The sequence below is a fragment of the Eurypyga helias genome, unplaced genomic scaffold (assembly GCF_000690775.1).
Source record: "Eurypyga helias isolate BGI_N326 unplaced genomic scaffold, ASM69077v1 scaffold21602, whole genome shotgun sequence".
Taxonomy (NCBI): Eukaryota; Metazoa; Chordata; class Aves; order Eurypygiformes; family Eurypygidae; genus Eurypyga; species Eurypyga helias.
In genome coordinates this window covers 5370-23486 of record NW_010238134.1, presented here as the reverse complement: position 1 = coordinate 23486, position 18117 = coordinate 5370, and the positions used below count along the sequence as shown (strand labels likewise).

The 18117-nt window shown below is 40.5% G+C and overlaps 1 protein-coding gene across 1 annotated transcript; it reads right to left on the bottom strand.

Annotated features, from left to right (window-relative positions):
* Positions 1–11578: 11578 nt before the first annotated feature.
* Positions 11579–12859, bottom strand: GCNT1 (glucosaminyl (N-acetyl) transferase 1, core 2). Its single transcript, XM_010147755.1, has one exon. It carries the CDS (start codon positions 12857–12859, stop codon positions 11579–11581), a length of 1281 nt encoding a protein of 426 aa, XP_010146057.1.
* Positions 12860–18117: the final 5258 nt, after the last annotated feature.

Sequence of the window (18117 nt, the reverse complement as noted above, 5' to 3'; positions counted from 1 at the left end):
CACATTGTCCCTGATCTTTTTATCCTTTATGTACCTATATAAGCTCTTTTTGTTGGCCTTGATATCCCTTGTTGGCCAGGTTTAATTCTGTCAGGGCTTTAACTTTTCCAACCGGATCCCTGGCTTCTTGGACAATTCCTCTGTACTCCTCCCAGGCTCCCTGTCCCTGCTTCCCACCACACCACAGTAGGCTTCCTTTTTGTGCCCCATTTTCTCCAGGATCTGCTTGTTCATACACATTTCCTAGTAAGAAAGCACCTGTATTCATCATTTCTACTGTCAAAAAGGAAAGACGTTGTCCAGAGAACTTCCTGTTGCACTGTTAAAGACCAGGCTCCTCCAGCACCATCCCTAGGCTGCGGTGGAGGGAGGCATGCGGCACGGCACAGCCTGAAGGCCGTACTGGGCATACAGCATCTGTCCAGCTTAGCTGCCTTGTGGGTCACTGGCTCTTAAATGTACAGTCGTCTCCCGGTCAGGATCACTACAGCTTCTGTTGCCAGAAACTTGCAGTTTTCCACAAGTAAAACTTTTAAGTCATTTATAATATTTCAGCACAGTAGTGGTGGACAGGATGGATAATGATGAACAGACAGAATGGACGACTTCTTAAAATGTCAAAACCTCATTACAACAGTTTCTTCCACCATCTCCTGCCATTTTACTATCATCACTCTTTGCTAGTTTTATTATTTCTTCCTTTCTGCTATCTCTCCTTTCAGCAGCCTTCCTGTTTTCCTGATTTCCCCCCCATTTTTCTAGTTCTAATCTATTTTATTCCACATAATTTTCTTATTCTATTTATATCAGTATAACAAAATATATTCTTCATCTCACTTGCCTTCTAGTGCATTGGCCTGTGGTTTTTGGGATATGGGTTCTTTAGGGAAGGTGGTCTGCCTTCGTATTTATTTATATAGTACTTGCCACAGTAGGACATTTGGATAAGGTTACAATAAAATCAATAATCCTGTGATATCTTGCTGTCTTTAATTTGTTCCTGACCAGTTAATATTTAACTGGTATTAAAAAAAGTATTAAAAAAAAGCTTTTATGAAAGCCATACTTTGGCTGATTTCCTTCCCTTTCCCTTTTTCTCTTTTTTCCCCTTTTTTCCCCCCTTTTTTCCCTTTTTCCCCTTTTTTCCCTTTTTTCCCCTTTTTTCCCCTTTCCCTTTCCCTTTCCCTTTCCCTTTCCTTTCCTCCCCAGTATATGTCCTCTTAGTACATATCCACTAACAGGACTACAGAAAAAATTAATGGATCCATGCCATTTTCTTTTCTAGACTACTATGGTCTTCCCTAGCCACTTCACTTTTTCACATCTAACACTGAACGCTCTGTCCCTTCTTACCATCTCCCTACGATGTGCAAAAATAAAGCAAGTGTTTGTGCTAAGCAGTCTCATCGCTTGTTCTGCTTTTCACAGCTCATATTTAAGGTTTTTTTTTGGCTCTAAGTTAATGTAGACACTTTAAATTTGCCTGGAAGCCACTGTGCTTCCTAAACCTCTGCTATGTTCTGTGTCTAACAAAAAATGTACAGTGCGAACCCTCTTATAATGCACAGTAGAGCACTGAAGTTGGCATCACTGGAGCTCAAACCTACCCAGCAGCTGGAGTCCTTATGGCAGGAGTAACAGGATCAAGTGGGTCCTGCGCAGCTCTGGAGTCAGGATTTGCGTGATGAACTGCACCGCTGGGATTGATCCAGTGAGAAAAAAATACCAATGGTCTCTTGAGACATTCTTAAATATTGTTTGACAGCATTTTATCCAACAGCATAATCCTTTTCTGCAGATTGCCATGTAACACTCAGGCTGACATTTTATTCTACCTGCCCTGTTTTTTAATAAAGTCAGAGAATCTTCTCTCTGGAAATGGACGAGACATTTCTAAGGTAGGGTAGTGACGGGTTTCCTTCTCCAGCTGAGGTTCCTTTGCATACGCCTTTTGTGGTTGATAAACTTTTCTTTCTGAAACTGTGCAGAGTCCAGGCTACTGTAACTGGTATTGTTTTGTTGTGTTTTCCTGACTTCTCCTGCCTGGTATTTTTCGGATGTCTCTTCTTGAGACTTACCATCACCCTGAGCCACCCCCTAGTCTGGTGGTTTGCCTCCGACACTGAGGCAGGGCTTGTCTCCATAGAGCTGGTGACTTCTTTAGAGACCAGATTCCTGCGTAGAAAGAGACGTGTATTTCCTGTTCTTTTAAGAAAGCAGAGAGTGTGCTGTTCTAAGAGAGGAATGGAGTGGAAGGGAAGCTCTCTGAGTGTGCCTACAGCAGCATGTCTTCGTGCAAACTTAAAAATTAACTGTGCTCTGAGCTACACACAGTGTGGGCTGGGGGGAAGGAGACATGTAGGTTCACATGTCTAGGTAAAGCAGGAAAGATCAGAGTATGATGGAAAGAAGATGACTCTAACTTCAGGTGCAGTGGGGCAGGGAGGTAATTTTAGGCATAACTATCCAAGATACCACATTAGGTGCTTTAAGTTCTTTCTTAAAATTGGCCGAGGCTAGCATCTTGAAATACAGATTGTAACAAGGTAATCTACTGCAGTTTAAGTAATGCTAAATATTGGGGAAAAAAAGTGGAGCCAGTGCTGTTAATGTAAAAAAACCCCATTTCATGGTCACTCTTTGTTGCTGTTATTTTTCTTTCCATTACCTTTGCCAACAAATGACACAGAACACTCGACAGAAAGTGAAATCATTTTGGTGGAATTATTTTTCCTTCTTTTTTCCAGCAATTAAAGAGAGCCGCACTTAACAAACATTTTCCTTCTGCCAAAAATTATTTATACTACTATAACCCTAATGCCTATATATAAAGAATAAAACTGCCACTGGTATATTCTGATGTACCAAATCTAAGCCAAGCTTTTGCATGGGATTGTTTGACTACATATTCCATATAACCACCTGTGTAATGTAGTTTCTCAGTCTACGTAAGTCTAAGTGCCTGTTCCTGTCCAGAGAGATGGCAGGCTACACAAACACATGCATTTAGCCTTTTTTACGGTAGTTTTAAAAAGTACTGTACAAGTCCAGACATACAGGCAGAGGAGGCCTACATGAAAATAACCACACAAACCAGATTTGCTTCTCTACAGTTCATCATTATAGCTACCTTTACACCAATCTTGAAACGGCCAAAAAGCCAAATATGTTCCTAGAGCAGCACATAGGAGAAGATTGGGCTGATTGTGATGACTCCTCTTGGGACACAAAGAGGGACTTGTACAAGCACAGGCTGGTTTTTTTCCTCCTGACTGCACTCCAAGAAAAAGCAGGGAACTATATTCTACTCTCCCACTGTTGTGTCATACAAATGGATTAATCTGTGGCTTCACTTGAGGATGTGAGCAGAACCAAAAGGTGGTCACAACAGTACCAGAAAGTGCTAATTGTCCTCATTATTTTTCAGGTTTTTTGGTTTTTGTGTTTTTTTTTTTTTTTAATCACTATTCCCAGCTTCATCTGGGCTAACTGATCCTCTGAAATACAACTGCCGTTAATGGGCAGATACCTTTACAGTACATGCAGTAGGCAGCCTGCCCACCTCACAGCGCAGTTCTGTCGGTAATGTCTGGAACCATTTGACTAATCCCAGACAGAAATGGCAGTATTCTTTTGAAAAGAATACTAAGTTTAAAATAACAGAACAGGTAGAAAAAGGGAACAATATGCTGGGACTTTGTGGGGGTGACAAAGTGGAGGCGTGGAACGTGGGAAAATGAGTTACAGCAAGCCTCTGGTGCTACCGGAGCATCTCAGACAGAGCTGTGTGAAATATTTTGATAGGTTGTCATTCTGTTCCACCCTGATTGTCACTTTCCAGTGTTTTCTGCTCTTAACATACGTTTAGTTTTTTGAGTCACTGTTCCAGTCTCTGTCATTCATCTGCAGATAATGAAGAGATTTTCCCTCTCATTTAAATAAAATTCCACATGACTATTTTTAATGCTAGAAAGATGCTTCGTTGGTGGAAATTTCTCAGTTTCCTGCAAATTAACTAAAGTACATGGATTACACAGCTGAGCTGCCAGTCTAGAAGAGGCTACTAGTAAAAATTCAACCTTTGAAGGTCAAGAAGGGTGAAAGACCACTATACTGACTGCAGATTCTGATACATTCCCAGGTAAAAGAAATGAGACTTCAAAAATACAGAAAACCCTGGCGATATATGCTTTCAGTATATTCAATACTGGTTTAGTTAGACCTGAAGAATATGGGGCTTCTGTGGGCTTTGAGATTTTTGTGATTACACCCCCATGAAGATAGATCAGAGGCATTTAGGAATGACTCCCCTTTCCTGGAGTATTTATTTTAAGAATTCTGATAAAAACTGAACTGGACAGTTGCAGCTAAGGGTTTCCTTTAAAAGAAAACCCTGATCTTTTAAATTATTCTCTGCCAGAGAATAACGGCAGCCACGCAAAAGCAATTATTTATAAGAGGACTTGAGATTCTGAATTTACTAAATAATTAAGTTAAGAAATAGCTACCAAATTGAGAAACAAAATCACATCTCACATACAAGACCTAATAGATTCTCTGGGTCCCACTTCTCTCTTCACTGGTTCTTCCCCTTCCACAGAGGTATTGAAGGCTAGAGCTATGCTGAAAAATGGAAGAAACTACTCTTCTCATTCTTCCCCTAAATAAATAAATAAGTATGCCTTTCAGTTGTACGACAGTGCAGTGTTGACTGTACTCCATTTAAAACACTTAGTTTGAATGTTTTTTATGAAAAGTCCTATAGCACCTAAGAAATATGTTTTAAGTGTTGTGTAAAATAATGAAAACTATTTCTAAATTATGGAATTTAACTTACATTCATGGCTTAAATTTTTATTTTATCCTGAATGTCCATCCGTTACTCTAACACTTAAGTAAATGTAGCAAAATTGTAAAAGTGGTGTATGTAGTACTTCTTATTTTGAATCATAATTCAGAAAGATAAAATATGTGCCTTTGCAGATTTTACAGAGTAGGAAGTACCTATAAAGGTTTCAGCTGCTGGGAGAATGCTTATTTATTCTCCCTGTATATCCAAATATATAATCATTGTATCAATTTAGAAAGATTGTCAGATTCAGAGTAAACTGCAGAAGAAAGATGGACAGATAATCCACCAAAGGATTCTCATGCTTATATACATAGTTAAAGGGAACTTGCACCACGTTTTCAGCCTAGATGTCGGTGGGACCTGGGGGATGGGAAGCTGTGGGAAGGGGAAGACAGCCTTCAGGGACAAAACATTTAATTAAGCTTGCACTGAGTAGGATCTGTAACCTCAGCTGAAAAATAGTTGTACTGAAACTTCACTTCTCCTTGTACCTTGGCCACCTGAAGTTAGGTTTGGCAAGGTCTGTTGGCATTTCTTTAGATGTGCCGTCTCTTCCCAGTGGATCATGACAGGAGGAGAAAAGGAGACAGGAGGCTGAACCAAGGAGGCAAGGATGGGAAAAGGCTTGCATGCTAAGGAAGCAAAAAGCCCGTGAGACTGGAGAGAGCGAGGAAGAGACTTTGTGCCCTCAGTTGCAGGGGGTGAGTAGGCAGAAAAGGTTAAAAAACAGGAAAGGCAAAATGCTTTGACTAGTTCCTGTGAACGCAAAATGAAGTTTCTCTCTGGCCTGTCTGGTTTTGGTCATTTGAGGAGAAGAAGGGCTCTCCAAAGGCCAGTTGCCCTAAGGAGCAGGCATGGAAGCAGGGGCATTATCTGTTACTAAACATCCTGTTTACTGTGTTTTCTGTCATGGCAGCAATTCAGATTAAATTTAGTGGGAATGGAGGGAGGGAGAAAGGAAGGGAAAAGTATGTGTGGTGCTTGTATTTTACCTCCTAGCAGACGTCCTTAAAGAAGAGTTGTGTCGTCTGGACATTTATTATTTCTGAACTTTTTAAGTTTCATGGCTGTCTGACCGTTTTTACGGATTTATGTATCCCATGAGCAACAGCTGCCCAGTGCTACAGTGCCACATGCACAGAAGAAAGAAAATGCTTTTGGTCTCACTGCCCCAGAGCAGGTTCTCACAGGTTTGGTCCAGTGTAAAAAGCAAATCCCCTCCGTCCTTCGGGGGCCGCTGTAGCAAGAGGCATTGAACGCCTCAGGATGCAAGGCTTACAGGTGTGTGAGAGGTTATTTCTTACCAGCGTGCCCGTGCTCTGCAGCCCCAGCGCAGACATGCCATGCAAGCAGCCAAACCAGCACTGCTTGGTCCAGAATAAATTAACCCACTGGGGTCATGAGCCCCATGTGGGCAGGAAGGCGCCTGGCCTGGCCAGCGAGGGTTCGTGTGCTGTTAACAGTAGGTTTGCTGGTTTTGGCAGAAGGACCCATCTGCCTTAAACCCGAAAAGGCACGAAGGGTGGCTGGGATTAGCTCGGAATTAAGGGTGACAACATTTCAACTCCTGCTGGTAGAGGAGCTATGACAACATCATCCTAATAACCTAGTAGTTCAAAGAGGTAATTAAGGTTTAACTGCCTGGTGGAAGCAACATGCTTAATTAAGATCAGCCTACTATTAAGCAGGATTACGAGCGTTACCTACAGGCAGGTAATGTGCACTCTTCCAGTATGTTTTCTAAATTAAACTCATTTCACATAATCAGTTGGGAAATCCCTCTTTCCAGCATCACTAATGCAATTCACACAGCTAGTAGCAAAATATATATTCAAGACTCACCTGTAACTGTTGATGCTAAGCCACAACTTTCACTTTCCCTATCACACACCAGTTGGTATCATACACTTTGAATCCATGCCACCATGCCTGCTCCGCACCCCACCGTGTAGCAAAGGCAAGTCGATTGAAAGCAAGAGAGGTAAAGGGTTTTGATGTAGACAAACTAATTTAATTAAAGGTAGTGGAGACTTCAGTAACAAAACATATTCTGCTAACGGATTTCTGAAATACTGCTTGTTTAAATGAGAGAACAAAGGTAGGGTCAAGTCCTTGAAAAATAAAAAATTTAAGATAGGTAAGATTAGTATGATTTCAGAATACAGAATACAAGATCATTACTTGTTTGTGATTAGATCTTCCAGTAGGCCTAGGTTCCCAAGTCCAGAGGAAATTACTTTTAAAATGTATAGTTAGACCAGTATCTGTCAGAAAACGTTGCAGCATCCTGTCTTGGAGTACATGACATTGATTTTAACAGATGACGTCTGCTCAGGGTCCATCCTGACAAGTGTTTCTTAGCTGAATTTTTTTATTTATCATTTTTTCTACATAACTTGGGGTGTTTTTTTGAAAAAAACTTATTTTTAAATACATTGTTTTGAGTTAAAGGATTTGGTTGTGTTCTTAATTTTTTCTTGTCAAGCTCTATTATAGCTATAGAAGACAAATAAATTAAAATGTTAATTTTAATCCTAGAAGAACCCAACCATGTGTAAGACTCCAACAGGAATGCTCAGTTTCAGAGCCACAGAATTTAAAGGAGGGCACAGAGCGGATTATTTCCCTGTCTTGGCATTGTCACTATCTAGATAGTGTAACTAACTAGGATTTGAAAACTGGTCTACTAGTTTATTGAAATGATAAGCTGCGGGTTAACAGTATTGCCAACTGGAACTGGGAAGCCATTTTACATAATACAATTTCCCATTATGCAATTGAGGAAAGAGGTGCTCACTATAATATTAGCTCTTTTGTATATTCTGTAAGTGACTAAAATATCCACCACTAAAATTTTCAAGGGTAAAAGAAGCTATACCTTAAAACAGTGAAATATTGCAACAGAAATTAAATCACATTTATTATTTTTAATGACTGTCACAGCCACTCAGAGCTCGCAATAACACTGAATCTGGAGAAGGGGATTAAGTCCTCCTTATCATCATGGTATGTTGGAGCAGATGGCCTCTTGTTTAATTTTTATCTTCTAATGCATTCATGTTATAACCCAGGTCAATTTTTAATCATCAGGCCACTTGAAAATGTACCAAGTAATGGTGATCTGGCTGGTGACCTTAATTATAACTGCAGTGTTCATCTTGAAGGTTTCCTGTCATTTTCGGTTGTGCTAGAGAGGAAGCAGTGAGAGAGCCAAACACATGCTTCCTGTCAAACCAAACCTAAGGAAGGAAGGAGGTTTTAGATGAAAGCAGAAGTATTAGGTTTCTGGGATCAGATCAGCCTTTGAGCCTAAAGGCTTTCAGCCCGGTGACTCTTAGTGATACAGGATACTTGGTTACCACAGTTACTATCAGTAAACCAAGCAAATCGTTATTAATACTAGGGCCACTCAAAATGCTTATGTGTGAGTGGGGATTGAACTAGAGCAGTGCCTCCAACGCGCTGAGCTCTTTCAGAAAATACTGCTGTGGAAAGTTAAAAGACAAGTTAGGAGATTTTGAATGGCATACATGTTACTTCAGCCACAGCTTCACTGGCTACTCATTCTTTCCCAGCACTGGTCAGCTGGACTGAGAAACTGAACTAGCTTTAAAATATAGACAAAAAAAACTGTTGTTTGGTAGACAGGATGCAACCCATTTTCCCTCCTAGCTGCCCAAAGGAAGATAAGGTCACAGTGCAAGGGCTGGTGTAGGTCCATGCAGCAGGGACCAGAAAAAGCAGGCACTCTCATGGATTCCATTTATCCCCTGTACAGTTTCCAAGTTTAATCCTGCTGCAGGTCTGTGTGTTACCTTTTCCCTGGGAGGGAACCTGAAGGTGATCAGAGTAAACTACCAGTTTTCTTGTATTAAAAGCACCACTATATTCAGAATTAATGGTTGAAGGGTTGATGTAATCATTAAGCTTTTAATTTTCAGCTGTTCCAAACAAATAGTTCCGTGTCTTCGACACAGCATCAAGATTAGCTTGTTGCTGCAGGATCAGTGAAGCATTTTTCTTTCATGTTCACTCAAGCTGGTACCAGACTTTTACTCCAGCCCTCCAAACACCTAGAAAATTCAGACAAGTTACGAAAAACCAACTGCTGATGTCAGTAAGGCATATAATCTAGATTTTATTTGAGTTTTGTTGGTGGAGCCACAGTTGCTTGGTTCTATAATGGTGATTATTTTGGCTAAGTTTCTTGGCAGATTCTGTGAAATACTAATCTAAGTTAGATTGCTTTGTCTATCCATTATAGCTGACTATGGTGTCTTTTCTGTACACAGAATTGCAATACCTTTAATTAATATATTAATTTCTTTTGGCACATTTGGTACTTGTTCAGGAGATTGAGTTCTTTTCATGAAACTGCCTTTCTAGACCCTTTAAAATCTACTAGATCAGGGTGCCAATTCCACAAATGAGTTTTAGGGAAGTGGGGTGTTTTCATGATTCACTATCCCCAGAAGAAAAAGAAATTCCTCCTTATCACATGGAGAATGTGCGCTAAACAGCGCTGTTCTGCTATTTCTCCTACTGTACAGAACATACAGCAAGCGTAGACAGGATCTCTCTTGACTCTACCCAAACAGTAACGTTTGCAGCACCCAGCCAAGCAGCATCTTCACTGTCTAGTTTACAGTAGCAGTATCATTAACAACAGAGATACAGACAGACATTACGCATTATACAAATGAGTAAGTACAAAAAAGGCTGGAATAGGTGGTTAAAGGGGTCGACGCTCCAGCAGATTTCAAGCAATTGAGTCAGCAGTCCATCCTGTGCAGAGAACTTCATTATCACTTTTTCAGTCTATTGGAACCAGCAGATCTCATCTCATAGAAGCTTGCCTTTAGGTGGAAATTGTTAAAAACAGCTTCCTGTCTGCTAAATACAACTTGACTTCATGGAATTTCTCAGTACTACATGCAGTGAAGTTACACCTTGTTGTAGGTTGTGCAAAGGTGGGTAGAGCACAACTGACTGTAAGACCATTCTTGTAGAAAAGCCAAAGCATTTGGAAAACAGGGCATTTCCCCCACTGTTTCAGCTTACAGGCTTTAATTACCTGTTAATGCATCGTGTGAGAGTCTCTGAAGATGTCCTAAACAGCTTTCAGGTGGTTTTGAAGTGGGGAGTTGGCAAGAATACGCCCTATTTCAACTTAAATTGCTTGCCTCCCTAGCTGTTCGCATGATCAACAGTAAACATTTCATTATGCTAATGTCTAAGTATTAGGGATCACCTTTGAAGAAACTCCAGGACAAACTACCTTTGTAAGAAACACACGCTGCCGTCACAGCAACAGTACAAAAGGCAAAAAAAAAGTAGTCTGTTTTGTCATTTGCTGGTGTCTGTAATTAATTCCACTGTCATCTCCGGAGTAAGATGAGACACCCGGCAGTAGCTATGCATAACAAACCTGAATTGATATGGAAAGAAATAATAGCATCCCTCACAGTGTCCTATTCTTTCATCACCACGCTTCTGTACCCCACTGCAGCAGCTAAACTAAGCAGAGGCCTAGGCTGGAACAAAACTCATCCAGATTTCCTCCTTTCCCTTCCACCAAAAGAAGCAAATAAATAAAAATCAGCTGCACCAGCTAAACCTAAACAAGCACAGACATGAACGAACGAACAAACATAGGGAAGAAAGGTAGGACTTTCTTCAGCATCAGCTGCAGTTTCAGTTGTGTATGGTAACCTACAATAAAAACATTTTAGATCTTTATCACTAGGACCTTTGGGTGGTGCTTTTAGAAGGGCTTTAATTGTAGGAAGTTACGGTACCATTTAGAAAAACAATTTTATTTTTGCCTACTCAATTTTAAAAGAATCTGGAATGCAAGTTGAGCTTGGCAGGAAGCAGAAACCAGCAGTTCCATCAGTGACATTTAGACACTACTGCAGTTCTTTTAAGTTTTTGAGAAACTTCAGTCTGATACAGTAAGAAGTGTAAAATTACAAGTCTAGCTCTCATCAGGCACAAAACTAAGTTTCCCTGAGAACATGTAATTAAAAAACTAGTGTATAAACTTTATATCACATTATCAGGGGGGTTTAAGAGTACAAAAGCAAGATTTGGCTACAAAATTCAAACACAAATCCTTAACACTCCATGCTGAAGATGAAATTTTCAGGAGGATTAAGAATTATGTATTACAGAACTACAGCAATCAGATTTAAGTTGAATTACAACAGCTGGCTTCAGTATATTCCCTTTTTTTCTAGTTTCCAGATCAATTCTAATGTTATTTTCCTGAGATCTTTCAGTACGCAGCATGAAGTCTGTGCAGTCCAGCTGCTTTTTTCCCCGTAATTTTTTTTTCTTTTCCTTTTCCTTTCTTCATCTTTCCCTTTCAGTAACAATTATGAACAACATGCATTTTCCAAGCCTTAAATAGTTTAGCCAAACAAAGTCCATTAATTACACCTTTTAGAAAATAAATATTCCAAATAGTTGGCCTTCCAAAAATTGCCGTCTTTGATTTTGTAGCCAAAGTTCCAAGCCTCAGTGTACAACACTAAGCATCCCCATCTTCACTTGAGATATGTCTTCTCTCTACGGACAAGGCAAGGAGGGCATCACCACCACCATGCCAACACAGTGAGAACCGTTATACTCGTCATCAACATCACCACCATCGGTGTTACGTGTTAAAAGTACGTAGCTGCATACCTTCTGTGCCTACGTTTCCTGGTAGGAGCATGCAGTATTTCAATTCTTTTGCAGATACAAAGCTTTGTGCCGCAAATACTCTTCCAAACATTTCACTGCGAAAGGGTCAACATCAGTGTCAAACTTATTAGCAAACAGGTGGTGGTTTCGCAGCATCCAGCTCAGGTCTCCCACCCCAAAAACACAGACAGAGCGAACGTGAACTCCGCTGCATGGTGGGTAGGGTGCACCTTTGGACACGTCACCTTCAAAGTACTGCCACTTGACAAACCTGGCCAGTGCGTTCATGTCAGAAACGTCGTACTTGTCACTAGAAGAAACTGCACCTGGGACTTCAGGGATCCTCTGAATTGTTGCCCACAGGTACTCATCTGGGCTGTAAGTGTCTTTTGCCCACTCAACAAACTGGAGTATTTTGCTGCTTTCTAATACATATTCTACAAACCGCCTGCTAACTACAAAATAGGCACTACCAGAAAAAATCGGAGTACTGAGAGGCGGTAGTTTTTTGTCTATGCCTGTGTTCTTTATTTTACCATCAATAACCTCATGGTGCTTTTTCCACCTTACTTCTTTATAAACGGGCATTTTTTCTGTTTCCAAGCTGTTTTCACCTTTAAGGGCTTTTAATTTCTCTACTATTTCCTGGTTGGTCTTTATAGGGAAGTCCATGCCACAGAGGTTTATTAGGTATTTCCAGTTTGAGCTTCTTCTGTAGAGGTCTTTCATGCAGTTAATGTCTGCCTGCACCCTGCTCCATGAAGCATATACAACACTCTCTAACTGGCTGGAAATAAAGACATTATCAAAACATGAGACTATTCCCTTCACCGCAGCAAAAAAAGATTCTGGAGACTTTTTGTCAACATGAATGCAGTAAAAATTCTGAGGGGCATAGATTGATCTTAGAAGTCTATCAAGCATCTCAATTTTGTGATAAACCACTATTGAATAAGCAATTGGAAATTCCGCTTCTTCATGGCTGAGAGGTTCCATGATGTATTTCCTGGTCTTGGTGAAGGAGGCGCAGTCTGCTGTCATGTTAATATAATCATTCGTCGTTAGTCTGGGGCGTTTCTTAAAAGACACTGACAGTGTCTGAAGCTTTACCTTTTGAATTTCTTCTACATCCCCCTCTATAATCTTGGTGCAGTTAACACTGCCAACAGGATCTTCTTCTGTCAGCTCTAGATGTCTCCGGTTTAAGAAGTCTTGTTTCTGGTTAACTTTCAGAACAGAAATGATTACTAAAATAAGAGTTAGACCCAAGAAAAGCCTGAAGCGTGAGTTGTGGCAAAACCGTAATTTCCTCTTCAGCATTTCAAATACCAGGTTGCTTTGCAGGGCTAAAAAAACTGCCCTCCACTCTGCTCATACCAGCTTCAACAACTTCAGAAAAAAACAGGTTGTGTTTCTCAGGAATTTGGAGAGTTTGTCAGGGAGATGGAAGGAAAAGTCCTGAAATAAAATTAAGTATTAATATCATTCAAAGACTAAAAGATTTCTTAAAAAAAATACTGATTAATAATTTCATTGTGATTTAGAGACAGTAAAAGGGTGAATAACTCAACCAAAAATATTCTTATGAAAATTAAGAATGAATTAATAAAACTAGTTTATTTTTCTAGAAAAAGACTGGGAGAGGCAGATAGTTTTTGTGAGACACTATTTCTGCAGTACTAAGACAGCAAACTGAAGTTCAGTAAGAAACCAGAACTGATTCAGCTGCGTCTGGCAAAATTAACGAAAGTAAGTCAGACACATTACTGCAGACCAAGTATTTGATGTTAATTCATGCCTCAGAGTTTGACAAGAATGTTATATACTCACTTCAGCAGTGACATAAATGTAATTATAACTCACCACTCACTTCCCGAATGCTAGTCATGCTTTATCTTCTCACTGGGAAAACAGTCCCTGAAGTCTGTTAAGATTTTTTTGTGAGATAGCGTCTCTTTAACATCCTGCAAATGAGTTTAGAAACACCATCAGGAAAGAGCTGACAAGAAGGGGAGAAAAACTACAGTTGTGAGAACAGCTGCCACTGAATTGCTGAAGTACCTTTTTAAGGTAAAAGGCAATACTTATGGCCTATCTCTACAGCTGATTTGTGTGAAGTAATTCAGACCACAGCAGTATTTTGATACCATTGTTTCAACACATTTGTTGTTATGATTCAGCCATTGCTTTTATGTGAAAACATGCTACAAGGCTGAGTTGCAACAGGATTTATAATACGTGAATCTTATTTTCATCTTTATTTCACAGGCACTACATCATTTTTGTTTATTAGACCCTGTTTCCCTTAAGCATTTTTTTTTTTTCTGTTTCAGTACTCTCTGAAGGGATCACTGCACACTTATGCAGCTACTGCATCTGTTTCTGTTGTGAAAATGGCAGTCTAGAGATGGATTAGAAAACTCAATGTCTTTTTTTGTGAGTACTTCCTAATGCAGGTAAACTGATCAAGAACAGGATATCCTTAAAAAACTTAGATTGCCACTCAAATGCTAGTCACCAATTCATTGTCTAATAATTCAGTGCAGGTTTGATTTTCAAAACAACCTCTAATTGCAACAGCCAATACAGTTCACAGAGAATGTCCTCCAAAATTGTAATCTGTAAATTAAAAGGTTAACAAAATATTCAAGTATTTGAGAGACAGTTCTTTTCACTTTTAGTACTGTCAAGGAAAATTTATTGCCTCTGAATAACTTTCTGAACAGCTCTTAGAATAACTGCTACCCAAAAAAGATAGTAAGAAAATCTGTTTAAGTGTGCACTGTGTCCACTTCTGGGTTTTGCTATAGGCTATTCAACGTCAGATTCTTCTCTTCTCCCCACCCTTTTCTTTACGCTACCCCAGTATCCTTTTAGCTTTTAATTCTCCAGCTGTGGCTTTTAACCTGCTCCTTGCAAATCTCAGAACAGATGCATGTAAGTAATCTTTGACATCAAAGAGGTTTTTGGTAGTAATGCTGCCACTGGGATGCACTACACACTCCACCACTGAATTGATCCACGTGTACGAGGTGGGAGGAAGGTGCAGATCGCTGCAGAAACATCTAACACAGCTATAAGGATCAGCACTATTTTAAGTAAGTATGAGAATTAAGTATTTTGTAATTCAAGCCACCAGCAGTCAAAGACCACAAATTATTTGTGACCAACAGCACTATATAAACATCTTATTTGCTATAAAGTGTACTTTGCTTTCAGAGTTACACCTTTAATTATTTTATCCTGCATTTCTAATTTATCTTAGGGAGGTGGACATTTGTTCCACATCCGTTTTAGGTGTACAGTGAAGTCAAATGGGAAGAACTAAAACTTCAACCCTTGTGGTAGGTAGCCAGGTGAACTGTTGTGTAATTATAGCTGAAAGCATAGATAGATACCTTTTATCACATCTCACACTTTGAATTTGAATTTAAAAATAAAATAAAAAAGGGAAATCCCACAATTACCACTTTTAGTTTGCAGTGTGGCATCAAACACCGTGATATAATTTAGAGCGGGTTTTAACATGCTTCATAACTCATCACATGGTTGTCTTCTTGACATCCTACTGGTTTCAACTAGTAGATCTGATCCAACAAAAATAATATCCATCACATACGAAATTAACAAAGGAAGAATTTAACAAAGGGCTAAGTGATAGCCTCCATAATCTCTATCAAGTATATACTTCCATAGGATGAAGTTTGTGATACTGGTTACCCTTAAATTACTGTTTTCTGCCTACCAACTTAGAAATTACGACTTTCCTGGAACTTAAAATGAACTTCAAATACACTTCACATTTGTGAAGCTTTAGCTGACAGAAGATGGAATCCTTCTTTCTTTAGGATGACAGTTAATACTATTGTTTTATCCTATTCTCAGTTTTTATAGCAGTAGTAGCATTGTGGAATAACACATTTCAAGAGGATTGCCATCTTCTCATTGTTCTTTACAATGCAGGGAAACAGAGCCTTCATCGAAAGTTACCACTGCAGTCTTCACTTTCTACAATTAACAAAGAATAAAGCTTGTAAGAAGTCTTTCCTGCTCCTGATTTAGAATAAAACCTAGCTGAAAGCAGAATAAAGAATTTGTTTCAGAAGGGCCATTTGTATCCAGCTGGGTGCAATTCCTCCGTTGTTTTAAGCTCAGAAGAACCAGGCGCTGCATTTCCATTATACCCAAATGAGAGATCTGTAAACATTTACAAATTAACATGACTCTTATCTTCAGGTGGAGGTTTTTCTCCACAGTCAAATTTACCCCAGTGACACATTGCTTCCTCTGAACAGCCTTAACAGTAAGTTACTATTTGCTTATGCTTGCAATCGGTTTTCTAAAAAATCTTAAAACTTGATGATATCCCATTCTTTGCAAAAGCTGACCTTTACAGGCTAAAGAAAGATTTGGTAGATTTCATCTAATACTGTACCTGGGTTTTGTTTTATAGAATTTTATGAGCCTTGAGTACTCATGCAGTAAAGGTTTTAATATCTTTTTCTCTAGCTCTGCACAGCTTCAGCGTGCACACTGGAGAACGTGGTGTCAGAGGCAGCACTCTGCACTGTGGGAGAGCAGGAAGGAGGTTTGCATGGCCCCATATAAGACTTCATGCTGCAGCCTTGGTCTTGCTCTCAACTGACGTTCGGTTGCAGAAGTTATGTACTTGACCCGCTTCCTTCTTTTACTACCTCCTCCTCAAGTCAGAGCCTGCATTTCTGGTGCAGTAGTCATTAAAAGGGGAAACTTAGAGCACTTGCTGGTATTTGGAGCAGTTAGTACAAAGGTTGAGTGAGCTGCCTGCTTCCCCCTTTCCTGACAAAATGATGTTTTACTGCTATATACAAATTGTATGGTATGACTAAACACAAAAAACCAAGATCATTTCCACTTGGTTTCTACTAGTGACTAATGTCTTTCATTTAAATAGGCCATATAGGAAGAAGGATTACTATACCTAGTTTAAATCTCCATTTTTGGCACCTTTTCCGTTCAGAGGGCAAATCACTTGGATCTTCTGCCTCTTGGTTTATTTATCTGTGAAAAAAGTACTCATTACCTGGCAGTTTGGGAGATGTCTTCGTAAAAGTTAGGTTCTGCTTTAACTTTTATACCTTTGTAAAGGTGCTGCTGTAAAACAGCTGATTTAATTAACAATGTCTCTACCTGGTTACTATATAAACTTGCATTAACCCCACATGCTAAATTATTAATTTGACCCATGGTACTGCCTGAAACAAGTGAGCAATAGATTATATGGGTAGTTAATGCCAAAGAGGCTGAAGGGGAATAATATTCATCGAAGAAAGGCTGTGGCCATGGACAGGAGGGAGAAGGACCTTCTGAGCCCAGCTCAGCGTGTTAATTTAGGTAAGTATGGCTTCACCCATCCTTAAAAACAAACAGAAAATCCCACAAGAAACCTAAGTCTTCAGAGAAAAAACAAACAAACAAACAAACAAACCACTTTTTTAGAAGATTATACCACAGCTTGGAAGGAGACTTAAGTTCACATGGAGGCTTTATACAGACAGGCTGAACTGGAGCTGTAGCACATAATGGCAGTGCTCTTAGGAAGGACCCTTACGACCGCACCATGGGGCTGTTTGCGAGGGCACAGAGCCGGCAGAGCGCTGCTACACCAGCCATGACAAAGGCCACATGCTTCAGCCCAGCAACACGGAAACCAGCCTGTGGCTGCCAGCACTGCAGACCTCTTTGGCTGAGGGAAGGAGCAGCCTCACTCCCGTGTCTGCTGACTGCACATTGGGCTGGGAGGTGTACGACAGCAGATACAACCAGCCAGATCTGGGCAGCTCTGTGCAGTCAGCTCTTACTGCTGCGGACAGGGCCCCAAGGGTACTAATAGGCCTTGACAGCTCGAACCAGCCCCCTCCGAGCTCCCCCTGGTCCCACTTCCGCATCCCGGGGCTGCAAGCCCCTGCCCCAGTGATGCCATAGCTGGGCCGAGTCTCCAGTCCCCACCGCCTAGCCATGGACCCTGACAACCTAGGCCCAAATCCCAGCCCAGGCTCAGCCTGTCCCCATCCCCAGGGAGGTGTCCAATGCAAGGTTTGCCCCTGTGTCCCCCCAGCTGCCCCACTCCTAGCAGAGGTGGGAGGACAGGTCTGACTGCCCTGACAGACCTGCCACGGGGGGCCACTGGCCCTACAGGGCCCTGGAAATCTCTGCTTACATACTGCAGTCCAGCAAACCTGGATTCAGGGCTTTAGGCTCTTGTTTGGATTGATATGGCTGAGAGCAAGAGATGTCTTTTCCCAAAGGAGGTTAAAAGCAATGGCAGCCTCTAATCAGTGTTACATTAGTGTGGCACCACTCTCTGGGGCTATTAATTTTACCTGAATTACAGCATCAGGACTGGGAAGAGGATTCCCAGTTCTTGGACATCACATGCCAGCTCCTGTGAAATGCATTGCTCTCCTCTGCCCTGCCTGAAGTAGTTTAGAGAGCAGAGTGATTTAGAAAACTAAATCACTAAGAATAAACTAAATTTCACTAATTTTCAGTTACACTAAAACTAAACTGAATCCTTTGCATTTAAGCAATCACCATGT